Source organism: Mus musculus, chromosome 11 (assembly GCF_000001635.26).
Source record: "Mus musculus strain C57BL/6J chromosome 11, GRCm38.p6 C57BL/6J".
Classification (NCBI taxonomy): Eukaryota; Metazoa; Chordata; class Mammalia; order Rodentia; family Muridae; genus Mus; species Mus musculus.
The window spans coordinates 117,283,279-117,310,817 of NC_000077.6; the positions used below are offsets into that span (position 1 = coordinate 117,283,279).

General features: G+C 52.9%; 1 protein-coding gene across 4 annotated transcripts in view; it reads left to right on the top strand.

Annotated features, from left to right (window-relative positions):
• Septin9 (septin 9) overlaps positions 1-27,539 on the top strand; it is a 162,665-nt gene that overhangs the window by 83,618 nt on the left and 51,508 nt on the right. For 3 of the 4 annotated variants that reach the window (NM_001113486.1, XM_006533744.2, NM_001113487.1), the window contains one exon: positions 7,120-7,758. In NM_001113486.1, coding sequence (NP_001106958.1) covers positions 7,120-7,758 — 639 coding nt within the window. Of the gene's footprint in view, positions 1-7,119; positions 7,759-24,867; positions 24,994-27,539 lie in introns of those variants that run through there. The other variant, XM_006533746.4, reaches the window with a different exon arrangement.

Consider the following 27,539-nt stretch of genomic DNA (forward strand, 5'->3'; position numbering starts at 1 on the left):
GGGAACTTGAGGGCCCAGAATGACCTTGGCAGAGGAAGAAGTCTCTTTCTAAAGTCACCAGAAAGTACCACACGGAGCCAGGCTCTGTGGTACATACACTGGAGGGGCTGAGGCAGGAGGACCACTGAGAGTTTGAGGTCAGCTTGGACTATATACAGTGTGAGCCTCTGTCTCAGTGAAGCAAGAGAGAAGAGGAAGCGAAAAGGGTGGAGGGGGAGGGGGAGACAGCACAGAGTGACCCCTTTGCTTTAGCAGAATGGCCTCCTTTGGCTTTGCCCTTGGAACCCCAAATCTCCTGGCAGAATCACTTCCCAGGGATACCGGTTGTACCTCTTTTTAGGGTTGGGTGAATAGAAGCTTCTAGCCTTCTCGTCACCCAGAGATGCCAGATAGTTCATGCTGGGTTTCCAAAGGCAGGCAGAGAGGATCATGGGACAGGACTCTATGGGCAGTGACCTCGGTGTCATGATCCCCGGCCACCATCTGTGGGCCACATGTACAGCTAAGCCCAGGGTAGCTGGATCCCTTAGCTGCCGTGCTGGAGCCCTGGGCAGAGGTGCTTTTTCTTCTAGGGTCTGTCTGTTGGGCCCAGCAGGGCTTGGATCTGAGGAAGTGCAGCAGGGGGGGGGGCTCTCTCCTGAGGTGTCAGCCCCTGCTTTCTCACTTTCCTTCCTAGACTCCTGGTGGGCTTGAGGTGTCCCGCTGACACTGTCCTAGGAGGAAGAACTTCCTGTCTTCATTTGGACTTGGCCTGGCTTTGTTGTTAAATAACCTCCTGGTTGTTGGTCGGGATGGCTGTTTACAGAAGTCCGGTACAGGCTCCACTCACTGGGACTAATTTTAAGTTCTTCCTTTGGGATTGTTCTGCTTCCTGAAGGGACATCCCTCCCCATGTCACCCATCTGTATCCTCCTCCTGTCCTAAGCCTGCTCCCCACCCCCACCTACTGCCCTACCCCACCCCCCAGCAGTCCAGGCCTCCAAAAGTAGCTCCTGAGACAGGGACCCAAGGGGAGATGGTCACTAGGGTCCCCGTGTTGGGATAGGACAGAGGGGACAAGGACATGAAAGGCAACAGAGTCCAGTGTGTCCTGAGGAGCCCCGAGGACGGCAAACTGGTCCCCAGAGAAGTCCTGCCTAGGAATGCTCAGAGAGCTGCAGTGTTGATATTCCAGTTTGGGGAGGGCTAGGATGTGGCTTCTTTCTGGTCCCAGGCAGAGGCAGAGCCAGGCTACCTAAGATGAAGTAAAGCCCTGCAGGGTGCATGAGCCTCCCTGGGAGAGGTGGGCCACCTGTGGAGACACTCAACAGAAGGTTGATTAGACAACCACAGTGTTGGATCCCCTCCACTGTCATCACATGTGTGGTCGCCCCCATGCCACCACACCACCGTCACACACAATGAGGTTTGGCGGTCCAGGATACAGACACTCACTGTCACCCCAGCACTGTTTGGTTTGCGTCTACAGCTGCCAACCTTGAATGAGGCTCACAGACTGGCCTCATGCCCCGAGGTCAGCTAGGGAAGGCCTGGGACCCTTGCTCTACATTTCCAGTCTCTGCAGGGTGGGAGTTGCTGCCTCCAGTTTGGGCTGAGTAGGAGGCGAAGGCCTGGCAGCCAGACCCAGCTCTGCCAAGGCCAAGGCTTTGCCCGCTGCCCTGCCCCACTCTTTCCCAGAGTAAGGATCTGGGCCTAAGGCCCAGTTCTCAAAGGAGCCTGAGAGCAGGGCAGGACAGTTGCGGTGGGGGAGCCCTCTGGTTCACTGCCCACCAGCTCCTCTCGATACAGGTGCATGGTTACCGATGGGTGGAGCGCTTTCCTCTGTGACACCATCTGTCCTGTGTGTGCCTTGAGTGGTGGACTCTGCCTTCCACGTGGCTGGCGTATGCTGCAGCTCCTGGGGAGAAGTCTGACCTGGGTAACTCAGAGCCTGAGTTCCATGCTGTTCCCTCCTGTGGGGCTGTGCACCGTGCTGTGTTGGCCTCGGACTTTCCACTTCCTTGCAGGATAGTGGTCTCAGGCCGGGCCAGGGCTGTGCAGCTTTTCCCTGGTCTCCCCTCCCAGAGCAGGCCCAGCACAATCTGTGCACCAGGAAGTGTTCGATCCGGTTTCAGGAGCCGGGAGAGGTTCAGAGGTTCCCAAAGCCTGCAGTCAGAGCAGGAGTCTTAACAATGGCTCCTTGTGCTTGCTACATTCCTCCTTAAACAGGCCCAGACCAAGGCTGCTCGGGCTTGGGCCCCCCACGGGTTCTGGGGGAAGGAGGGTTTACAGCTGGAAGGAGGCTGCTGGCCTTTTTGTGTCTAGCGGCTGAGGCAAGGTGCTGGAGGGACAAGGAGAGCATGACTTGTGCTTTGGAAAGGAGTGAGCTGGGAGGTGCGTGTTCTCTTGCAAAGTCCTCCGGGAACCACCAGAGCTTCCCTAGCAAGGCGCGGCTTTGATAGCGTCACCCACGTGACGTCACACATGGGGGCCTGTGTTCCTCTTAATTGTGTCCCTTATTTCTCTTTTGAGACAGGTTCTCTCACTGAACCTGGAGTTTGCCGGTTCAGCTAGACTGGCTGGCCAAAGGCTCCATCCTCCTGTGTCTGCACACCAGTACTAGAGTTAGAGATGCCGGCCACCACACCTGGCTTTCACACGGTTTCTGGGGATTATAACTTGAGTCCTCATGCATACCAAGCAAGAGCTTTCCCCTGCTGGGCTGGGGGCCGGATGGGAGAACTCACCTTCTCACTCGTGCTATGCTTGAGGCAACGGCTCTCACTCTCATCTTCTCAGTCTAGGGTCCTGGAAGTCTTAGTGACCCACATTGGTCACCGATGCATTAGGCCGGGTCAGGAGGAGTTGATTGAAGAGCATCCACTGCCATCCATCTAAAGAGTCATTCCTGAGAGGCGCAAGTGCCCGTGTGCCAGCAAACTGTGCTTGTGCCCATGATGAGCAGTTAGGACCCTGTGTGTGCGGCTTGTATCCTGCTATCTTTACTAAATGTTCTCAGCATTTCTCATCTTCCACAATGTGATTCCTATTTATGAGACTCTGGCCTGTAAATCCGAACCGTTTTCAGAGTTTGCCATGTTCCTGCGGATATAGATGCCCTCCTACATAAATCTTCTGATTATTTCCTTGGGATGCAAATCCCAGAAGTGGGCCAGGAGCACAAGATTCCTCAAGAGCCTTTGTTTCCAGTTAGGAGGGTGGAGGCTGAGGGGCTCAGAGAAGTAAGTGAGACTTGAGTCTGGCTTGGGTAGGGGTGGGTCAGTCCTCCATGGCATTTTGGATTAAAAAATAAAGGGGGGCAGAGTGATAGCCCCCTGCTGTAAAGGCTGGTGGCACTGTTTTAGCTCCCAGGGGCGATGTGGAGACTTATATGTTCGGTATGTAATAGACCATGGTTTGGGGTGCTCACTGGGGACCTGTGCCAGGCTGCCATGTCTACCTAGCCAGTCACTAGGATCTGATGTGTAGTCGAGTCAGAGTCTCCGACAGATGCCCTCGATTGAACAGCAGTGTGGCACATTGTCCCATCCCATTGGGGTCCATAGAGGATGTGATGACCTCACACCACTCCGAGTCCTGCATCTCCTGCATCTCCTGTATCTCCTGCCTCTCCTGCATCTGTCCCAGGCTGCTATATTGCAGCATTGGTGACAGGGTAGACACATCCATTCTCTCTCAGTTCTGGAGTTTAAATTCTAGGTGTCAGTAAAGCTGCCCTCTATCCAGACACCCTAAAGGGGAGGCTACTTCCTGCCAGCCCCAGCTGTGGCCGGAGACACTCAGATGGCCTCTGGCTTCTAGCTCTCTGGTAATCTTACACATTTCTCATTCAAGGACACTGCTTGGTGTCCGTCCCAAATCAGAAGTATTCGTATCTTGATTATCGTCGTGAGACTCGTTTCCCACAAGCGGGGTTAGCACTTATACAGGTCTTTTTGTGGGGGGCAGTTTTCAGAACCACTGCATAACCCTTGAAGAAAGTGGGGTGTCTTGGGCTGGGTGGGATTGAAGGCCATGCCTCCCTGCTCCTGAAGCCCATCCTCTAGGCTCCATTCCCACAGTTAGAAGCCCGCAGCCATGCTGTTAGAAGTTAGTGAGGTTGTGGTGGTACTGTGAGCGGCCATGTCTAGTTTTGAACACCCTCCCTGAAGCCTGTGGCCTGTGGTGTGGCAAAGAAGCATGTGGGTAGCGTGGGATCCAGGAAGGCTGGGGAGAGCCTGGCTTGGGACCCGATACTTCTCCTGAGGAGGACAGGCGCTTATCCGGGGATGGTTCTGAGCCAAGGTAGGCTCTCCCGCTGTGCACGCACACTGTATAGATAGCTAAGGACCTAGGGCCCTTGAGACTGTATGTGGCTGAGGCCTGTGGGTGCAGTTGGTTCAGCTCATTTTGCTTTGTGCCAGCGTTCAAAACTAGCACAGAAATGTGGACTGTTGGCAGAATGCGCAGGCAGAGACCAAGGCTCCTTCGCCATCCTCTGAGAATGTGGGAGGGGGTTGGGGTGGGACCAGGTAGGGGCAGGGATGGTGAGGGGTGGGGGTGATTGTAGTTTATGATTGGCTCGGGGCCTTGTTCCCTTCTTTATCCCCCAGAAGGAAAGGGGTCCCCACAGGAGTACTCCAGTCTGGGGAGCCAGGCACCAGTTGCCTCTCCCCTCCACAGCTGTTGAATCAACACAATGCAGTCTTGCCTTGTGTTAGGAGTGGGCCTGTGGGCTATAGGAGGAAGCTAGAGCAAGGCTGGGGGTGGGAGGAGCCTTTGGTGCCTCACCTGAGATTCTGGCCACTCCTCCCAGCCATTTGTAAGCAATTCTGCCCTAGTTGCTCTTGGGGGTGTCTGGAGAGGTTAGTGTATATACAGGCTGGTGAAATTTAACCGAGGGGGCACCATCTATGTGGCTACGGGGGGCTCCATCATTTATTCTGGGTGAAACCTTCCTAGTGTGGTGACTTTGGGGACACTTCATGCTCCTGCGGGCAACTCCTCACTGTGCTCTGTAAAGAAGCCCAAGAAACTCACACGTTCCCAAGGGGAAGCTTGGGAGTCATATACTAATTCCTTAGGAGACATAGTGACAAAACCTGTGTGTGTGTGTGTGTGTGTGTGTGTGTGTGTGTGAGAGAGAGAGAGAGAGAGAGAGAGAGAGAGAGAGAGAGAGAGAGCATGTGCCCGTGTGTGATGAACATTCAAAGTTGACTTCAGTTGTTTTTGAGTGAGGGTCTCACTGGCCTGGAATGCCAAGAGGCTAGGTTGCTTAGACAACATGTTCTAGGCTCTCACTCCCCACACCTGATCTTTAAAATGTGCATTCTGGTGGCATTTCACTGACTTGAGTTCTTCTATGAGCAGCTCCCATTCTAGCCTCTAGTCTTCTCAAGGAAGTCTAGTACTATATAGGGTTGGGGATGGGGGTTGTTTGTATTTGGAGAAGGTTGGAAACGGGGTGGGGGGTATGGGGAGTGCAGGACCTATGGCCCTGGAGCTGTCACTAGGGGTTGGGCCAGCTCTTGGTCCTTTCTGTTGTGGGCAGGAAGGGGGAGGACATCATGGGACCCCATGAAACCTGGGTTCTGGGGCTGGGGGAACCCTGCATTGTCTGGAGGCAGAGCTGGTGGATGTTCCTGCCACGTGGGCCCTTCCGGCTCTGCGCCTGCCTAACCTAAACAGCTGGTGTTCATTTCACTGGTGGCTGCAGAGACAAGAGGAGGGAGGCATCCAGGCCACCACCCTTCTGCTCCCCTGGGAGAGGTCCACAGGGTCGAGTGGAAACGCTGGGCCTCGGGGCAGGAGCAGGGTGGTCAGTGCCCTGCACAGCCTGGAGTGCTAGATTGACGGGGTCAAGACTGACTGATGAGGTCTGTCAGGGAGCGTGTGCTGAGCCTAGGGGCCAGATTGTTGAGGGTTACATACAGCCTCGGCATCAGAGACGGATGCTATGGTTCCTTACTGTTGGGCCAGGGGAATAGTATTCTTTTAAAAATGTGTGAGTGGAGGGGGGGTGTGGGGTGCCAATGCTTTACACACTAAGCTGTCTCGCTGGCCAGGCAGAGAATAATCCCTTTTTAAAAAGTGTGTATGCAGCTGGGCGTGATGGCTCACGCCTTTAATCCCAGCACTCGGGAGGCAGAGGCAGGCGGATTTCTGAGTTCGAGGCCAGCCTGGTCTACAAAGTGAGTTCCAGGACAGCCAGGGCTATACAGAGAAACCATGTCTCAAAAAAAACAAAAAACAAAAAACAAAAAGTGTGTATGCATATGTGAGGATGTCTTAGTGAATCTGTGTGCACCGTATGCATGCAGGAGCTTGCAGAGATTGGAAGAAGGCATCCGATCCCCTGAAACTGGAGTTCTGGGTAGCTGTAAGCAACCGTGTGGGTGCTGGGAATCAAACCCAGGTCCTCTGTAAGAGCAGTAAGGGCTCTTAACCTCTGAGCCAGCTCTCCAGCCCCAGGAACAGTATTCTTTATAACATAGCTGTTGAGGTATCTCGGGGGTGTCACCATGTCATGGTGGGCTGTGCTGTCTTGGCTGATGGTGTCTGGGTGTGTGTCAGGGGAGGAGAGGAAGAAGGAGAAGAAAGCCACGGGGGAATCCCAAGTCTCTAGAGGGAGTGGCTGTATGGTTTGGGCTGTGGCCACAGCAGAATAAGGGAGAGGCTACCATCCTCTCAGGCCAGCATTCCAAGTGTCAGGTGCTCAGTGGGAGACCTTAGGGTGGACTTGTCTCTCTCAGACTGCATGCAGGCAGAAAAGGGAGGTGGCTTCCTCGTGAGCCCCGTGACATCCTACCCCGCACACCTTTCTCTGTCCGTCCTTCTTTCCTTTTTGACTGTGTTGGGTTTTGATCCCAGTGTTTTGTGCCTTGTAGGCAAATACTGCACCACTGAGGTCTCTCGATCCTTCGCTCTTTCCGGGAAAGGTTCTCACAGAGATCCTTGAGCTGGCTTTGAACTTGGTGTGCAGCACAAGCAGGCCTTGAACTTGAGATCTTTCCACAGCCTCCCAAGTAGCTGGGATTCTCCACTTCTCTTGACCTGGCACCTTTGCCCTTCTTTAACAGAGAATGCCAGGGCCCCTCTGCCAGTGTGCATACCATAGACTTTCTCCTCTCTCTCTTCCAGCCTTAAAGAGATCGTTTGAAGTCGAGGAGATTGAGCCGCCCAACTCCACGCCACCCCGGAGGGTCCAGACCCCTCTGCTCCGCGCCACGGTGGCCAGCTCCAGCCAGAAATTCCAGGACCTGGGGGTGAAGAACTCAGAGCCCGCTGCCCGCCTTGTAGACTCCCTGAGCCAGCGCTCCCCCAAGCCTTCCCTGCGGAGGGTGGAGCTGGCGGGAGCCAAGGCGCCTGAGCCCATGTCTCGACGCACAGAGATCTCCATCGACATCTCCTCCAAGCAGGTGGAGAGCACGGCCTCCGCTGCCGGGCCCTCACGGTTCGGCCTTAAGAGGGCTGAAGTCCTGGGCCACAAGACCCCAGAGCCTGTCCCTCGGAGGACGGAGATCACCATTGTCAAGCCTCAGGAGTCAGTGCTCCGCAGGGTGGAGACCCCTGCCTCCAAGATTCCCGAGGGCTCTGCCGTGCCTGCCACAGATGCAGCCCCCAAGAGGGTAGAGATCCAGGTGCCCAAGCCAGCTGAGGCACCCAACTGTCCGCTCCCGTCCCAGACCCTGGAGAACTCCGAGGCCCCGATGTCTCAACTGCAGAGCAGGCTGGAGCCCAGGCCTTCCGTGGCTGAGGTCCCATATCGGAACCAGGAAGGTGAGTAGACCAGCACTGGGTCTTCAGGCTGCGTACTTGAGATGGGACCTTGCTGTGAGGTTCCTAGAAGAACCTGTGTCTCTGTGTGTGTATGTGTGTGTGTGTGTGTAAGACACACACTACACACTTCCATAGAAATGGAAAAAGACCTGGATGTGCAGAGCTGTGTTCCAAGGCTCAGAGCCTGCAGTTGGGAAGCACCTGTAGGTACCAAGCTCCTTTGGTGGCCACTGCCAGGCCTCTGTCTGTCATGTGATCCTGGGACCTGAGGCCTGAGCATCTGGAGAGGAGTTGGCGCTAAAGCCATGTATGCTCACGTAGTGCTTGGAATAAGCCATGTTCTGGTGATCACTAGGTCTCTAGGGGGCCTTCTGGGAACCACAGCCTGAGTGCCAGGTGGAAGCCCAGAGTTGAGGATGCCGCAGGAGGACCGTGAGTCCTTCTGAGGAGGTTTGCACGGGAGTTCCCCCGTCCTGCTGTCTCTCTAGTCTGGCCTTCCTCCCTAGATGACTAACTTCTCATTGCTGAAGCAAAACCGCCCGAGGACCTGCTTAAAGGAAGGGAAGGGTTTGTGTCGGCTCTCGGCTTCAGGGGACAGAGTCATCATGGTGTAGAAAGCCGGATGGCAGCGGCGTGCCCGAAATCCGGAAGCAGAGGGTGACGATCTGCTCCCACTCCTTTAATTACTATCATTAATTGTAGCGAAATGCACGCAAGATGCATTGGTGGCTGCGGCGGCGGCGGTGCCGTTAATGGATGCAGCTCAGCGCTGCTAAGCACATCCAAGTGGTGCCACAAGTACCACCTCCAGCAATTTCCAGATCTCCCTACACCCCACACAGAAGCTCTGTTCCCCATAAAGCAACTCCCTATGCCTCCTTCCTCGGGTCTGACAGCCCCGTGCTTCTTCCTGGTGAGGCTGCGATACTCCGTTCTCTCTGGCTTGCTTCTCAAGGCCTTCACAGCGGCCTCAGTATCCATCCATACTGGACCCTGTGTCAGAACCCGGTTCCTTGAACAAACTGAATGTGTTATAGGCGCAGTGGAACACTTTCTCCCTTGTAGTGGGCTTGCGCTTGTCAGGCAAGTGCTGCACCACTGAGCTGTCCCTGGTTCAGGGGAGAATCAGTTCGTCCACTGATGTACATCTGACTGGCTTCTAGCATTTGGTTCTGGTAAACAATGCTTGCGTCATGGGGATGCACGTAGCTTTTTAAGCCCCCAACCACACCCCGTTCCTTGATTCTCTAATGGTTGGTGGACTTGGGACAAGGCTGGGGCTCAGCCCTTTGAGAATGTCAGGTGTCAGACCTCAGTAAGTACTTGGGGATTCGTGAACCCTTGACGGGTCCTTCTGGGCCTGCGTCTGTGCTTCTCTCCCTGAGTCCTAAACTTGACCCGGTTGAGGTTGCCCAGACGGAGCATCCAGACCTCAGGTGGAAGGAACAAAGGCCCTGCGCACTGTTGAGCAGAGGGCCCAGTGCCCTGTGTTCCCGCCACAGAGCCTGATTGATCTGGGACCTCCAAAGGCACCAGCTCCACCTCCCTCCTGAGAGATGTTCACACTGCTGAGTCAGGCAGGATGTGGTTGGAGAGATAGGTGGCTGCACCCGCCGCCCGCCCAGCTGTTGATTGCAGCTGGTGCTGGATACAAAGAAGGTGGTCCTGGTTCTGGGGCCGGGTGGGAACGTCTGCTGAAGGATGCTGCATGTCTTCCAGTGAGGGTGCAGCTCAGACGCCGCACACGTGGTTGGGCCATGGGGACCAGTTCATAGCCTCTGTCCTTGCTAGCTTGTGGGAGGACAGTGGGTGAGAGTGAAAAAGCTCTGTGGAAACCTGTTAGGGAGGGCAGGAATTCAGTAGGCCAGGGTAAAGAAAGGTCCTCTGTGTGTGTGTGTGTGTATGTGTGTGTATATGTGTATGTATACATGTGCATATGTGTTTGTGTCTTGTGTGTATATGTGTGTGTTGTGTGTATGTGTGTGTGTGCATGTGTGTATGTATGTGTATGTATACATGTGTATGTATATGTATACATGTGCATATGTGTTTGTGTCTTGTGTGTATATGTGTGTGTTGTGTGTTTGTGTGTATGTATGTGTATGCATGTGTGTCTGTGTGTGTATGTATGTGTATGTATATATGTGTGTGTGTATGTATACATGTGCATATGTGTTTGTGTCTTGTGTGTATATGTGTGTGTTGTGTGTTTGTGTGTATCTGTGTATTTATGTATGTGGTGTGTGTGGTATGTGTGTCTGTGGTATGTGTATGTGTGTGGTACGTGTATGTGTGTGTAGTATGTGTGTGTGTGGTGTGTCTGTCTGTCTGTCTGGAGGTCAGAGGTCAACTTTGGTGTCATTCCTCAGGAGGCATCCATCTTGCTTTCTTTTCTCTTTCTTTCTTTCTTTCTTTCTTTCTTTCTTTCTTTCTTTCTTTCTTTCTTTCTTTCTTTCTTTCTTTCTTTCTTCCTTTCTCTCTTTCTCTCTTTCTCTCTTTCTCTCTTTCTCTCTTTCTTTCTTTCTTTCTTTTTTAAGATTTATTTATACCATTGCTCTCTTCGGACACACCAGAAGAGGGCATCCGATCCCATTACAGATGGTTGTGAGCTACCACATGGTTGCTGGGAATTGAACTCAGGACCTCTGGAAGAGCAGTCAGTGCTCTTAACCGCTGAGCCATCTCTCCAGCCCTTGCTTTCTTTTTCTTTGGAGGTTTTTTTTTATTTATGTGTGTGTGTTTTGCCTGCATACATATACATGTGCACCATGTGCATGCCTGGTGCGGTAGACCCCTGGAGCTGCAGTTACAGACAATTGTAAGCTGCCATGTGGCTCCTGGGAATTGAACTTGGGCTGTCTAGAGAAATATTCAGTGTTCTAACTGCTGAGCCCTTTCTACAGCCCCCAGTTTGCTACTTTTTTCCCCAATCTTAGATATATTTGTTTTATTTCTTGTGTATGATTGATTTACCTTCATGTAAGCGTGTGTACCATGTGCATGCCTGGTGCCTGGGGAGGTCAGAAGAGGGTGTCCAGTCCCCTGGATTTAGAGTTGTGGATGGTTGTGAACCACCACGTGTGTGCTGGCACTGAACAAGTGCTTGCTCTCAACTTCTGTGCCATCTCTCCAGCCTGCACTGTGTGGGGACGGGGTCTCTCGATGGGATCTGGGCTGGCCTGTTTGGCTGGCTGGGCCAGCAATCTCCCTGCGTCTTTCTGCCTCTACCTCTCCAATGCTTATGACACTTGTGGGTGCTGGGAATGAACCAGGTCCTTGTGCTTACATGGCTGTGTTTACCAGTGGCTGAACACAAGGAAGACCCTTCATGGTAGTCTAGAGCCCCCAAGATACTGGAGGGCAGGGCAGGGCAGGAAGAAACAAGGCAAGCAAAGCCTTCCCCATGGAGGCGACTGGAAAATTTACGTGTGTCCCTGGGGCCTGTCTCATCTTCCCCCGACCCACAACCTCTTCTTCGAGGTGACAGCCCATTCCCTCCTCCTCTGGCCCCCACCCGTGGGGTCTCTGGTGTCCCTGCTGAGCTGCTCCTGACTGAACACCCTATAGCAGGGTCGATCCTGCTCCCTGGCTCCCCCTCAGCTCTTCTCTGGGTTTCCACACCTTCCTTGCAAGTCCTCAACTCCGACCTCCTGACCCTGCTTTTGCTTTGTTGAACTCCTACACTCCAGTCAAATCCCTACCCATCCTTCCCCATAGGTGGACACACTCTCCCTTCCTGTACCTCTGGGCCATCTTTGCTTTGTCTCCTGGGTTGGGAATTATTTGCGTGTGACCATTTTCCCGCTGCCGGTCTCCTTTTCCCAGTGCAGAAACAGATTTCCAGAGGACAATAAGTAGTTTTCTATGCTTCAGAATGCAGAAAATGTGAACATTACGAGAAAAAGGCTAAATTTTAACCATAAGCTCTCATCACCTTCAATATTCTGCCATACACTCTGCAGAATTCTGTCAGCACCCAACTGGAGGCTGGGGTCCTTGGGCAGGGGCCACAGCTCCAGCAGCTGTCTATGTTTTTAGAGACCCCTAAGATAAATCAGTGACTCGGATCATAAAAATCAATGGTGGCACCTGGCAGGCGGTGACTTGGAGGTATTTTGGTGGCCGCTGCAGGCACATGCAGGGACCCCAAAGCCTCCCCCAAGGGGCCAAGTTAATGCTTCTTGTAGCTTCTTCCCAAAGGTCTGCGCCACATCCTTGTTTGTCCCTTCAGTGCTGGGGGCAGAGCAGAGGGGGTGAGTCGTCCCCAGAGTGCACTGGGGAGCTTCAGGGAGGAGTAAGGGGACCTAGATAGCTGACGGGGAAAGGCAGCAGAGGCTCTCTGGCCTCTGGGATTGAAGCTCTGCTGTGTATGTTGGGTTCCCGTTGTCATGGAGCCCTTGGTGATGCTGGGATACGTGGACAGCCTGCTGGCTCAGCCCCTCTAGCCTCCCTTCTGGCACCCAGCCACACTTGGTGGCTCCCCAGACTGCCTTATAAGGAGGGTGCTGCACTTGCTTGCCACTCCGCTCCCCCCCCCACCCCCCCCCACCCCCCCGCTGTGGTACCTTGCCTTCTCTGGTGCTCATGAGGCCTGCTGAGTTCCTGGGTGTGTCCAGGCTGCACCCGTGAGCCCACCGTTCTGAGCACCTCCACTCCTCAGCCTGCCCAGTTTCTGAAGCGGCCCCCCGATACAGGAAGGTCCCTGGTTGCTTGACTGGGACTGGTGGCTGACCACCTCCCATGTGTCCCTGGGTGATGTGTCTACATCGGACCTAGGGACAGATAGGGGAGAGGCCCCATGCAGACGGTGGGATTTCAAGTCCATTGTGGCATGGAGGGGGTTAATCAGAGCGAGCGTAGGTTCCCTGAGACCCCAGTGGTGTCACAGAAGAGGGGAACTCCTGGATAGGAAGGTTTGGGCTCCGATTGAGGAAGAATGTACCTGGGGTGGGCTTGGCATATCCTACAAGATGAGGTGTTCAGTTGGAAAGTGGGTGATCGCCATGAGAACTGGCAGGGAGATAACCCAGGCTCTGCAGAGGGCTCCACAGACAGCCTTTGTCTTTGCAGGGCACCTACAGGCTGTGGGGACCCCCCCTGACTGTCCATGGGCTGTGGCTTTCCTCAGGGTGGGTTAAGACTTACAGTGAAAGCCTGTTTATACCTCAAGAGTCTCATGGGAGCCTGAGGAGCCTCCTGTGTTTCTTCTGGAGGGATCTGGCCACGTCTGCAGGAAGGACATTCCTACCAGGCCACCGTGCCCACATGGCCTTCTCTGCTCCTTGCCACAGTGGCCACCCTGTCCTGGGACTGGATGTCTTCCTCCTAAGGATGGGCCTCAGCTCTCCGAGACTCTTCCTACCTAAGGTAGAACACTGGAGGGCGGTAGGCAGAGTGAGCAGAGCAGAGGGATCTCCTTCAAGATGGGGGCAGAGAGACCCTGGCTCTGGGGTCCACACACAATTCCTCCCTGGCTGCCTACCCAGCTGTCTGCCGCCCAGCTGTCTGCAGAACTGAGGGCGCAGCGAGGAGGGGGAGCCAGGCCTCTCCACGGATCATGATCCAGCAGCTGTGGAATACCTTAAATAGAGAGGAAGACAGCTGGGCACGCCTGCCGGGGGTGGGGGTGGGGTGGGGGGGCGGGTCCTGTTCCACCCCTCCAATTCTGTGGCTGAGCCTCTGACCACCCAGCGGTGCTCTGGATTGAGCCTGGCCCAGCACAGGCACTGTGTGACCCTCCCACCCCCACCTACATGGAGCAGTTGCCCAAGGAGGAGCTATGCCTCAGCCTCTAAGCCCTGGACAACTGCTGGCATCCAGAGTCTGAATGGTGGTATGGCTGTTGAGGGTGGCCCAGGGCAGATAGCCATGCTTTCTCTGTGTGGCTGGACAGAGGGCACATTCATCCCGGAAGCATCGCACTGATGTTCCCAGCTGACACCCGGGATGTGGGCAGCCTCTGACCAGCCTCTGGATTTCTCTGGTGGCCAGGGAGAATGCCACATGGCACATGCTGGCCCTGTCCCCAGAGCCTGCAAAGGAAGGCATATCCAGGGCTCCACACACACTGCTTCCTCTAGGCCTAGCAGCGGACAGAGTCGGTCCCTCCCTCGTTACAGGGAGTCCTTTACCCTCCTGTGGTCAACAGAGCAGGGGCATTGGGATCTGAAACCTGGCTTCCTTCCACTTCTCTGCAAACACTGGGCACAGGAGAGAATAAAAATGAGCCTGAGAGTGCCTGGATGGTGGAAGCAAGATCTGGCACATGTGAGCCCATCTCAGCAATAAAACCAGTGGAAACAGGAGGTTTGGGGAGATAGCTCAGTGGTTAAGAGTGCCTGTTACACGAGCATGTGGCCATGCCTTTAATCCCAGCACTCAGGAGGCAGAGGCAGGTGGGTCTCTGTGAGTTTGAGACCAGCCTGGTCTACAGAGTCAGTTCCAAGATAGCCAGGGTTCCAGGGGATATGGTGCCCTCTTCTTCACAAGCGCTCTCCCTCTCCCCCCTCTCTTTTTCTCTCTCTGGGCTAGAGTGATGGCTTATCTAAGAGCATGTTCTGCTCTGGCAGAGGACTTGGGTTTGGTTTCCAGCACCCACATCAGGTGTCAGGTGTCAGGTTTCAACCATGTGTACTGCCAGCACTAGAGGAGCCCAGTGTCTCTGGCCTCCACCCAGACATGACACGTAAATGAAAATTAAAAAATTAAAGATCCTAAAAACAAAACAAAACCTCCTAAACTAATAACCAGCTTGGGAGTAGTTGGGGTGCCAAAAGGATCTGGTGCCCTTTGACCCTACCCCTGCTTCTGACCACCTCACTTTTCCCTAAGACCAACAGCTCTCTAGGGAAGTCCTTGGGTGGGGTCCCTACTCTCTGTCTGATTCCCAGAGACAGAAAGGGGGCCTATAGTCATGACCCATACCTTGCCTATGCAGAATTCTACCTACTGCCTCCTGGTAGAAAACCATCCTGCACTTCCCTGGCATTGCCTGGATCCTAGAGTGGCCCTGGGCTTACATCTTCCTCCTGATAGCTCACAAAGGCTCCTATGGTAGCGGAGGCAGTGCCAGGCCCACGGGTAGGCTCTGCTCACTTTTGGGGGTCTGGGATCCTATTTCTGCTCTGCCCTGTGCCTGGTGACTTACCCCTCTGGCCCATTTTTCTTGTGTTCAGAGTGGGTGTCATCCCCATTGGGACAAAGAGTGGGGTGGGAGCTGGTACCCAGGAGTTTGTGTTATGTGCATACACGAAAACTGAGCCCCACCCTTATTTTCGGGAGCTGTACCTTGCATGCAGACAAGAGGAAACGCTAGAAGTCTCAGGTCTCCTGGTGCAAGGGTGTCAGTGTGCCTGGCTCCCACCGGCTGGTGGACCTGCATAGATGCTGACTTGCTCCTGGGCACCTGCCTTCTCCCATTCACCTTTCTGCCATGTATTCCAAAAAGTCTTTTTTGCTCACTGCTAGATTATATATCCTAAGGATCCCAAGAAACCTACAAAGGAGGCTGCCTCCCTCCCCTGCTGTTCTCAGGGGGTATACCATGACGGCTGGACGTGTTGACGACGTTTGGAATTTTGTGTGTGCAGATTTGGGCAAAAAGTCTGTGTGTAGTGGACAGGGCTGTTGGCTCAGTGGCGGAGCACTAGATTGCATTTGAAGCCTTGGGTTGGATCCTTAACATGGCCAAGAGAAAAATAAAAGGGAAAACCCTCTGTTTTAGAGGCTTCTCGAGCATGCAGAGGAAGCGGAGGTAACTTTCTGTTGTTTCTGCTGAGAACGCCACATGCATTTGTGTCCAGCATCAAAGGGTCAGCAGGTTCTTGGCAGTGGTGGGATTTGAACCCAGTGCCTCATGTGTGCCAGGCTCACAGTTCTAACCCCAGCATTAGAGGCCGCCGAGCTCATTATGTAGTAGAAGATAGTACTGCTCCCATCCTCTGCTAGTCTCAGAGGTGTACACACCTCACCCAAGTTTTTAATTTTTACATCTTTCCTTTTGTTTTTTGTTTTTTGTTTTTTTCAAGACAGGGTTTCTCTGTGTAGCCCTGGCTGGCCTCGAACTCAGAAATCTGCCTGCCTCTGCCTCCCAAGTGCTGGGATTAAATGCATGCTCCACCACTGCCCCGCTAATTTTTACATTTTTATTTTATTATTTTTTGAGGCGGTTTCACTATGTAGACCTGGCTGAACTAGAACTCAAATCTGTAGACCAGGCTAGCCTCAAACTCCCAGAAATCTCTTCTTTGCCTCTTGAGCGCTGGAATTAAATGCATGTGTCACCACACCTAGCTAAATTTTATTTACTTATGGTTGTGTGTGTGTGTGTGTGTGTGTGTGTGTCTGTGTCTGTGTCTGTGTGTGTGTGTGTCTGTGTGTGTGGGTGTGGGGGGTATAGACATGTTTGTGCAAGTTTCCTCAGAGGCCAAAGCTGGATTCTGGAGCTGGGGTTATTTGTGAGCTCTTTATTTTATGTATATATGTATATGTATATTTAACTGTCTTCAGACATCAAAAGAGAGTGTCAGATCCCATTACAGATGGTTGTGAGCCACCTTGTGGTTGCTGGGATTTGAACTCAGGACCTCTGGAGCAGCCAGTGCTCTTAACCACTGAGCCATTTCTCCAGCCCCTCATCCAGTATTTTAAGATGTGAAAAGAACCTGGAATGGGGCCTAGACGTGCTCACCTGTCATCCTGAAACTCAGCAGGTTGGGGACTCAGGAGACCTGAGTTTAAGGCTAACCTGAGCTAATGTGAAGACCCTGTCATGAGAAGCTGTATGGACCATCTTACACTGTGTTTGGGCATGTGTGTGTGTGTGTGTGTGTGTGTGTGTGTGTGTGTGTGTGTGTGCTCTCTCGCTCGTGCAGGTGACTGCCATGTGCAACTTGGAAGGGCAAGTTTCTGCATCAGAGGAAGTGTGGGTTTAAAGTTTAACCAGTTCCACCCACATTAACCTCAAGCAGTTACAGCACTTACATTTTTATTTTTATTATTTAAAATTCTGTGTGTATGCATGCGTCTTTGTAGGGCGTGTGCAAGCGAGTGCAGGCGCCCTTGCTAGAGGTCTCTGAACCCCTGGAGCTGGACTTACAGGCAGTTGTGAGCCACCTGGCATGGGTGCTGGGAACATAGCTCAGATCCTCTGGGAGAGCAAGGCTTGCTCTTGACTCCCGAGCCATCTCTCCAGCCTTCGGTACATCATTAAAGCATTTTGAGGGATGGTGAATGGAAAAGCATGTGCTCTCCCCTCATAGTGAGGGGATGGGCGCTGCCCAATGGGTTTGAATTTATTTCTACAGCTTTGTATTGAGCAGATTCATATTCCTACATGAGACAGCTGACTTATCAAGGGGAAATTTTGCTGGCATCTCAGGAGGTTTCCACATCCAGTGGCCTCATGGCTAGGAGCTGGACCACATGCTGGGTGTGCATAGCCATAGCCAGAAAGTCTGCTGATGTAATGCGCCAGGAAGCTGGGACCCAGTGAAGTCCTCCAGTCTCTTTGGAGACCTGTGCCTGGGGTTTTGGGTCCCTTCCCCTCAGCACTCCCTAACAGTATCACCGTGGGGAGCAGATAGTTACAAGCTCCTGGGTCTCTGGGGGACATTTCACCCCAAAACTAAATCGATCTTAGTTACATGTTTTCACGGTGTAGACCAGGCGGGCCTCAAACTTACAGAGATCCTCGTGCCCCCACCTCCATCTCTGCCAGAATGGAAGGTGTGTGTTACCTGTGTGTTTTGTGTGTATGTTCTGTATGTTTGTTACAGCCCAAAGCCCATAGTCCTCTCTTAGCCGGACTGTCAACCCTTTTCTTACTGATTAAAAAAATAGTAATTTTAAAATTAATTATTCTTTTATTTTGTACCTTATGTGTATTTTCCTGTATGCAGATCTGTGCACCATGAGCATGCTTGCTGTACTTGTGCAGACCAGCAGGGGGCACTGTTTTCCCTGGAACCAGCGTTCCAGATCATTGTGAGCTGCCGTGTGGGTGCAGGGAACTGAACCTGGCTCCTCAGCAAGGGCAGCCGGGTTCTTAACCTCTGAGCCACCTCTCCAGCCCTATGGTTCCTTTTCTAAGAGGTTTTTGAGCTGATTGGTGGTGGTCAGACCTTGAGAGGTTCAAGCAGGGAGATTGCCAGTAGTTAGAGACCAACCTGGGCAATAGAGTGAATACTTAAGCTGGCCAGGGCTACCAAGTAAGACCCTCCCTTGGAGAGAGAGAGAGAGAGAGAGAGAGAGAGAGAGAGAGAGAGAGAGAGAGAGAGAGAGAGAGAAGGAGGAAGAGGAGGAGGAGGAGGAGGAGGAGAAGAGGAAGAGGATGGTGATGGTGACGGTGATGTGTGGTATGAGGTTTAAGCCCCCGCCCCCAGAGCTGTAGTGTGTTCTTCCAAGCAGAGAACCTGAAGGCTTGTGTTTGTCTGGCTTCTGATTTTTCCTTTGAGCGTTTGGGTCTCACATCCTGCTGCATTCCAGAATTACAGACAAGCATTTCATCCACATTTTCTTCTAATGTTTCTGTGGTTTTATTTTTATGTACCAGTGTCGTTAATCTGCTGGAATTTATTTCGGTTTGAGCATCGTGGTGGGATCTAGAGTTTTGGGTTGTTGGTTTTGTTTTGTTTTATTTTTATTTTTTATTTTTTTTATTTTTTGCACGGATGCACAGTGAGCTGGCTCTGCAGTGTGGGGCGTGTGCCGAGCTATTTTTGCTTTTTTTGGTGACAGCGTGGTGCTGGCTTAGCAAAAACACCCTGGATATGTTTCTTTCTTCCTCTCCCTTCTGGATCACTCTCACAGCAACACAATCCTGTCTTTGTTAAAACTTTCAAGTTGCTCACTAGTGAAACCATCTGGGCCTGATACTTTTGTGGGCGACCAGCATTGAAAGAAAAAAAAAGAAAACACTTAAAGTTATTTTCCATGGGGCTGTGAGTTTGGAGGGACTCTTCAAAACTTACTCTTTAGGGCTGAGGATGTGGTGGGGTGGGGGGTGGGGTGGGCGGATGCTGGCCTAGAAGGCACAACTGCTTTTTATCCCAAGCACCGAAAGAAATCAATTATTGTTTAGTTGGGTGTGTACTGAATGCATGTAATGTAATTCAAGCATTTGGGAGACAGAGACTGGAGAGTCATGCAACTGAGGGTAATTCCGGGCCAGCCCAGGCTCTGTAGGAAGACCTACTCTCAGTACATACATAGATGTACATGTATGTGTGTATGTGTCTGTGAGATGGCTCAGTGGGGAAAGGTGATCTCTTAGACTCCTGGAAACCATGAAAAAAAATGGATGCAAAGAACTGGCTCTACAAAGTCGTCCTCTGGACGTCCATATGAGTCCTGTGGTGTGCACCCCCGACTCATGCATGTAGTAAGAGCAACAGTAATTTTAAAACGTGTTTGTATGCCATGTATGCATGCCCAGATGTGGAGCCCAGAGGGGAATGCCCACATCTGTGACATGGGTTCTGAGAGGGACATGTGCAGAAGACTCTGGGCCTTGAGAAGCAAGGCCACCTACCCACCCTCTGTTGTTGCAACCTTGGAGGAAGGAATGATGGGAAAGGAACTGTCTTGGAGTAGGGGGAGGGCAGTGGTCCAGGCAGGATGCCAGGTCTCAGGATCACAAAGTCTGGAATCTTCCAGAAAGTAGCTGAAGAAGTACATTTTACAACATAGGTGTGTGTGCGTGTGCGTGCATGTGGGACTGTGTGTGTGTGTGTGTGCGTGTGCGACTGTGTGTGTGTGTGTGTTTGTGTGTGTGTGTGTGTGTGTGTGTGTGTGTGTGTGTGTGTGTTGGTAAAAGTTGATGTCAGTGTCTGCCTTGATCTCTCTCCAGGGTATACATTGAGGTGGGGTCTCTCACAAACACCTAGAGCTCACTGGGTCTAGCTAAGCAGCTTGACCCAGACCTCCTGGGAGATTACAGGCAGCTGAGGAGCCAAACTCTGCTCCTCATGCTTGAGTGGAAAGCGCCTTCCCCACCCAGTCTCTTCCCCAGCCCCCTCACCTCTTTAATGTACACAGCTGTGTGAATTTCTTTGTCCTTTCCTTTCTCCTTTTTTTTGAGAGGACCCTTTAGCCCAGGCTGGCCTAGAACTTGGTATCTATTGGAAGATGACTTTAAATTCCTGATCCTTCTGATTCCACTTCGGGCCGACATTATAGCACAATTCAGTGATTTTTCTATCACAATCCAGACTTCATGATGACCAAGACCCCGCAGCCCACGGGCCACCTACTTGCTCCAACACATGGCTTCCTGTCACTCCTCCACAGCCAGTTTAAAAAAATGTTTATCCCTCTAGAAGGAGCTGCCGTTCTGTTCTGTCACTGTCACTGGGACTTTTCATCTAGGACTTCCCTATTCATGGAGGCACCGCTATGGCCTTTTGTGTCTCTCAATTTCCATTCTTGTAGCCCAGGCTAGCCTCAGAGTCACTACAAGCTCTTGATCCTTCTGCCCAAATTCTGGGATTACAGGTGCAATTCCACACTCGGCTACAGATATAGCCAGGCAAGCTAGGTTAACTTTCTTTTGCTGTTACAAAATTCTCAGGATAAACAGCTTTTAAGGGAGAAAGGTTTGTCTCGGCTGGGTCCATGCCTGGTTGACCCCTTGTTGCTGCAGACCACTTCATGGTGGGAACACAAGGCAGAGGGCAGCGCTCACCTTGTAGTGAAGCAGAGACGGTCAGGAAGGTTCTGGGTTCTCAATATCCCCTTTACAGACAGCCCGCTGTACCCACAGTTTCCTCACAGGTGTCCAGCATGTGGTCACAATCCAGACTGTAGCCGAGTGTTGATGAGGTTTGGGAGTGAACTTCAACTTACTGGTTTCTAATTCTTCAAAATGCTCACATCACAGTCACTGACAGCCTGACCCCACCGATGCTTTTCCGTGGGGCACATACCAAGTTCTCTTTATATTTGTGTACATGTGTATGTGCCTGCTTATATGTGTACCCTGTGTGCTCGGGAGGTCACAGGAGGCCAGAAGGGGGCGTCAGAGCCTCTGAAGCTCCAGTTACAGGTTGTTGTGAGCCTCCATGTGGGTGCTGGGGACTGACCCTGGTCCTCTGCAAGTCTACTTACCATGTCTCTGTCCCTCATATCATGTCTGATCCACATTCTTGAAGCAGATCTCAAAGACATTAGAAACCTGATGACCTTATCAGGCCACAGGGGCTGGTTTGGTGCCTACAGGTCAGGCTCCCTTGGCAGCAACAGAGGACATGGTTTGGGGAAGCCTGTGTCAGAACAGAGGTCATATCTGTAGATGCTACAGCTATGAGATTGAAGTGTTAAAAGGGCTCATAACGTTTTACAAAGGAAGGAATGGAGGCCGAGAGCCCCACACACTAGAGCTGTGAGGTGCCAGGGCTGCAGCGGTGTCCCCAGGGATGTGATGCCCCCGGTGGTGTCATGCTTGCTTGAGAGGAGGTGAGAGGCCCAGGGTTAAAGAAGAAGAATGAGGGACGGCTCAGCTGCGGGTGCCTGGTGTCAAGGCATGCAGGGTCAGCATAGGCCTTGGGGTGGGCTCCAGATGTGCAGGCTGGAGGGTGCCAAGGACATCTGGAAGTTGGTGCAAGGCAAATGGAGCGCAGGCACTGGAGCAGAACGCACGGGGTGTGTGGAACACGGAATCTAGACGAATGGCGTCTTAATGCAGTGGGGGTGGGATGTCTTTTTCCCTCCCAGTGCTGGCATGGAACTCGGGGCTTTGTATGTGTGAGACAGGTGTTCTACTGATGAGTGACATCCTCAGCTGGTTAATATAATTGTGTGTGTGTGTCCGCGCACACGAGCGTGCATGAGTGCATGTGTATGCATGTGTCTATATGTGTGCCTACACATGTATATACATGTATATATATGTGTGAGTGTGCATGTGCATGCGTGTGTATACGTGTGTGTATGCATGTATATGTGTCCATACATGAGTGTGTGTGTGTGTGTGTGAGAGAGAGAGAGAGAGAGAGAATGGGTAGGCCAGAAGTTGACACTGAGTGTCTCCCTCAGTCACTCTCTGCCTTGTTCTTAGAGACAGGGTGTCTCACTAAACCTGGTACTCACCTGTTTGGCTAGGCTGGCCGGCCATTGAGCAGCAGGATCCTCCTGTCCCTGCCTCCCCAGTGCTGCCATGCCATACCTGGCTTTTAATGTGTGCTGCTGACAAGCCTTCTTGCTTGTTCAGCAAGTGCTGTACACACTGAACTGTCTCCCAGCCTCACAACCTGGTATTTTCTTTTTTATTTTTTTTAAAGATTTATTTATTAGTATAAGTTCACTGTAGCTGTCTTCAAACGCACCAGAAGAGGGTATCAGATCTCATTATGGGTGGTTGTGAGCCACCATGTGGTTGCTGGAATTTGAACTCAGTACCTTTGGAAGAGCAGTTGGTGCTCTTACCCACTGAACCATCTCACCAGCCCCACCTGGAATTTTCAAAACCCGAAGTTATACTGCTAGACTTCTATGGTGAACAAATTTTAAATTTTCATCTAGACACAGACCCTGGCCCCACCATACTTCAGCACCCTGGCCCGGGCCTGAGAGACTGGTTTGAAGTCTAGTTTGCCTTTGAAGCTGGGGTGAGGACAGGTCAGCAGAGCTTAGTCTCAGCAGCCTGTGAATCGGCTGTGGTCGCGTGGCATTGCTGGAGTATAGGAGGATGAGTCACTTTGTCCCAAAGCAGCCATCTGTACCCTACAGCTCTGGGTACAGCAAGCACAGCCCCAGGGTGCTGCCTGACCTCCATCCAGTGCCCAGGCTCCCCACAGCCCCTAACTCCATGCTGTGGAACCCTCTGATTTTTGGGTCTCAGAAGCCCTTAGTGTCTGAATCCCCAGTCACCTCATCCAGAGATGAAAGGGGGACCCCAACCTTTAACTCTCTTGCACTATAATCATGAGCACCAATAAGCCACTGATTCAGCCTTTGGGCCCCAGGCCAGTTGGGCATTCTCTTTGTTGTTTTGCTCGCCTGCAGATTTCCTGCTGTCTCTACCTTCCCAGGGCATTGGGAGATGGCTTGCAGTAGAGTTGGGGTTCAGAACCCTATCGAAGGCAGGAGCTGTGTAGCTCAGTAAAGTGCTTGCCTAGTGTGCATGAAGGCCTGGGTTCCGTCCCTAGCACCACAAAAACCTGACACGCCTGTAGTCCTGGCACTTCACAAACGGAGGCAGGAGGATCAAGAATTCAAAGACATCCTCAGCTACATTATCAAGACCAACCTGGGCTCTAGGAAAAGCTGTCTCAAAACCAAACCAAACCAAAAAGCCAGGCAACCTGCATTTGAATTTGGGCCCTGATGCTCCTGGCTCAAAGGCTTGGGGCACTCCCATGTCTCGTGCCTCAGATTCCCCATTTGTCAGGTTGTTGAGAGGTTGAGTGGAAGGAAGTGCAGAGAAGTGCCTAGGCACTGTGATGGGATGCTGAGCTATGCACAGTAGGTAGGCACTTAGTAGGTGTTCGGTGGTATCACCTCTGGCAGGGCGAGGGACAACTTTGACAGAGGATAATGCCTGGAACCCAGAACAGACATCTCTTAGTATGTGCAGGAGAGCGAGCTTCTGATGGACTGTCAAGGTGAGTCCTGACTTCCTGCCTGACTCAAGGCTGCGGTCCCTGATCCAGGGCAAGCACTTCCTGTCATACGTACATCTGTTCTGTTCGGTCTTGGCAGGTTTTTATTACTCCTGTGACCAAGATAGTCCCTTGGCTTCCACTCTGTGCTCACACGCCTCCAAAGCCATCAAAGCTGCTCTGCCGAAGTCACTTCTGCTCTGGGGCTCCATGAGATGGCCAAAGGGGCTGCCCTTCCAAGGCCCCTGTTCAGGAAGTCACTTCAATCCCATGTGGCCCTGCTTCCGGGGCTGGACCAAGGCTTGGGGCACAGGCCGCTTTTGATCTGAGCTAAGGGATAGGACAAACTGTGGTAACTGCTGTGGCTTCTTGTTCGTTTGCCTCTCAGGGCTCAGGGTAGGGTCACCCCTGCCGTGAACAGCCTAAATCCAGTAGAAGGCCACTCGTAGCTGCTGTCCCTAGGCCACTTCCTCTCATTTGTCCCTTACTGTTCTGGGCAGAGGGAAGAGATGGAGTGGAAGAGAGTCCACAAGAGCAGAGCCCCGACTGTGGTAGATGTTCCCGTGTCTGACTTCAGGGCAGGTCCTCTTTGCATACCCACACAATCACCTCTTCTACCAAGGATGGGGAATCCTTGTGTGTTTGTGTGGACATGTGTGTGCACATGCGCGTGTGTTTGTGTATGTATGAGTGTATGTGTTTTTCTGTGTGTGTATGTGTGCACATGTGTATGTACGTGTGTGCACGTGCGTGTTTATGCGTGTGTGCATGTGTGTACATGTGTGTGCATCTGCACATGTGTGTGTATGTGTGTTTATGTATGTGTGCATGTGTGTATGTGTGTGTGCATCTGCACATGTGTGTGCATGTGTGTACGTGTGTGCAATCGCATATATGTGTGTGCATGAGTGTTTATGTATGTGTGCGTGAGTATTTAGGTATGTGTGTGTGCATCTGCACATGTGTGTGCATGTGTGTACGTGTGTGCAATCGCATATATGTGTGTGCATGAGTGTTTATGTATGTGTGCGTGAGTATTTATGTATGTGTGTGTACGTGGCAGATGCACTGGGCACCCTTGTCAGCATCTTCCTTTACGTTTCCAGACAGGGTATTCTCACTGACCATGGCTAGGTTGCTTGGCCAGCAACCTCAGGGATCTCCCTGGCTCTCCGTCCTCCTTTCTCCCATGACTGCATACGTGAGTGGCGTGGCAAACACCTCAGCGACTGAGCCATACCCGCCAGCTTCCTCCGCTGTGTCTTCAGGCCCACACTGAAGGGACCCAGCTTGAGGGGTGACAGGCTTCCACCCGCAGCAGACTGACCCCTGCTGGCTTTCCTCCAGCCCTGAGAGGAGGAAGTGTCTGTATTTCCATACTGGAAATGATGGCTGAGGCTGGCCCCTGCTCCTGGCTCCGTTCTCTCAGTCTTCAGGCCTCTCCAGGCTGGCTCCCTGCAGTTCCGCTGACTAATGCTTATCTGGTGACTGGGGGTGGGGTGGGGAACAGGTCCTTGTCACAGCTGGCTCCGGTTACAGAGGGTTGAGATGCAGCAGAGCAAGGCCCCACACAATCCACTGTATCACCGACCACCCTGATTTCAGGAAACCCAGCCCCCAGGGCTCCTCACGGCCCCAGGTAACCTCAGTTTGAGGGTATAATTGTGGGAGGCAAACCTGCCTGTGGGGTACAGTAGTTTTCCGGTATAGGGCGAGGCTGGGGAGGAGATGGAGGAGGAGCCACAGCCTTGGTTGGGGAAAGCGGTCCTTTAATCCCATCTCTGGATCTTCCCCCAGGCCATGTGCACTGGTGTGGTAGACCACATGGTTACCATGGTGGGGAGTCCTCCTCCCCAGAGACCCTGCAACCTTGGAGGAGGGCCAGGGCCCTTCCTCGTTCTATAGCACTGAAGAACCCAGACTGTCTCCAGGGAGGGTCTGGCTATGGGGTCAGGGTCACCTTGAAATCCACAACCCTGTTTGATTGGCTAGGGCAACCAACCCAGCCTGTTAAGGGACCTTCTGTTCAGGGAAGGGGGTGGGGAGGACATGGCCCAGGCCACCGTGCGGGAAGTTGAACACCCACCCTGAGGTCCCTGGGGAGCAGGAAGTTTGCCTCGCCCTGATCAAGGCCTGGCTCATTAAATGTACTCTTGAGATTTTTCTGCTCCGCCGGCCTTGGTTCATCACATTCTCAGTAGAGACCTCGGGGCAGCTCCCAGCCCTGTGCCTTTGAGCCTTGGGTGCCCTGGGTTCTACTGGTGGGTGAATACCTGCCCTGGAATTCTGGAGGCTCTCAGCCCAGTGTGCTGTTGGAGGAGTGTCTCCTAGGACATACATACACGTCTGTCAGAGTCATCCCTTTCTGCCTGCCTGCCTGAGAGACCTAGCCTGCTTCCCCTTTCTCTTGTTCGTGGAACACCGTCTGTCCCAGGGGCTTCCCTGTCCCTCAGACGTTAGGAATTGAGTGGCTTTCCAGATCTTCCCAGGTCCCCAAGCCCTTATCTCAGGTGGGTGGAAAACGTTGGTAATTAATGTCCTAACTCTGTGAGCCCCTCCTCCTGTCCCGTGGACTGTTTTCCAGATCTGTCAGTTGAGCCCCAGAGGGCTTCCAGCGCGTGCCCAGTGACTGCTGGGAGAGCCTGGCTGCTGAGCTGGCCTAGGGAGATGCATGGGAGGCAGTGTGGGCCAGTGAGCAGATGGGACATTTTACCCTTGCTGTCCCAGGGTCCGAGTAGGCCGAGGTCTGAGCAGCTGTATGGGTTGTGGCTATGGGAATGAAGCCGGAGCTGCTAGGCTGGGTGGGATGGCATCCTGGCTGCCTGGTGAGCAGAGCGACCCTGCACTGTCCTATGTGTGCTCTGTTGGATTGCTTTGCCACATGTGTGGGGTGGGGGATGGGCACATGCCAGCACACAGGGTCCCCCTGTTCAGGGTAGACTTTGGAAGGCTCTCGCCAGCTTACTCAGGGTTCATCATGCTTACAGAGACGGGATAGGCTACTTTCTGGTTGGAATGAGCTGAGTGTTGAGACCGGGGAGGGGCGGGGAGGGGGTGGAGGATCGCAGTGTGGAAGAGATCGTATACCCTGGCCTCCTCCACGGGATCGCCTGAAACCACGCCTGGGTGCAGGATGCAGGGTGTCTGGTCTACAGGGACTGGCCTCTTCCTTTTCACAGCCCAGCTGCTCAGGTCTAGCATCCTATGAAGCCCCTGGGCTTTTCTTTTAGTCTTCCTGGGAGTGAGCTCTAAGATGGGTGTGCATTGGCTTAAACAGCACCCAGCAATCCTGGGCCACCTGCGACTCAGCCCAGGGCTCACTGTGGCCACCCCAGGAGCCTAGATGCAGAAGCAGACTGAACCTAGCCATCCCCTGCCTGTCCTGGAGCCAGACAGGGCAGCCAGGACAGTAGCCTGTGTCCTGCTTCCTGGGAGGTCAGCCAGCCGATGTGGCCCAGGGGACTGGGAGGGGAACTCCTGGCCTTGTCTTTTCATTTCTAGGTTCTGGCCCTGAGCAACCCTCAGAGCTGTGGGTGGAGGGGTTGAGGTGGGCCAAGCTGCGGTGAGAGAAAGAGGCCTGGAGAGTTTAGAAAATGTCTGTCCTGACATAGGGCCTGGCACTGATGGGTAGGATGGTGAGGCCCATGAAGCTGGACCTGGGAAAGGGGCACTGACCTCTGACCCCAGTCATCTTCCAGATCAGGGAGTCAAGGCTCAGAGAACTTCAGCCACCTGCCTGCAGCCCACAGTATAAGGATGTCATCTGCCCTCCTGGCTTCCTCTGTGTGGCTTTGGATTCTGTGCTGGCATGCAGTCTCCTGGGGAAAGCTCTTGTCCAACAGTTTCCAGGGATGCCTCTGTCTGCAGAGAAAGTGCCCTGAGGTCTCCTGTCTCCTGGCCCTGCTTACCTCCCAGCCTCCCCTTATCCTCTGGCCCAGTGCCAGGTGGAAAACCAGAATAAAGGTTATTCTACATGTCCAACAAGCTGTTAGCAGGAACAGGCCACTCGTCCCTCTCCTGCCTCCCATCTGGGGACCACTCGGGAGGACGGTCTTGCACCAGCACGCAGCCTCTGTGCTAGGCTGGTGAACACATGGTGGGATTCCTCAATAGCAAGCATGAGGACCTAAGAATCATGCCTCGAACCCAAGTAGAAAGTCAAGCATGCTGGTGGCGGGGAGGCAG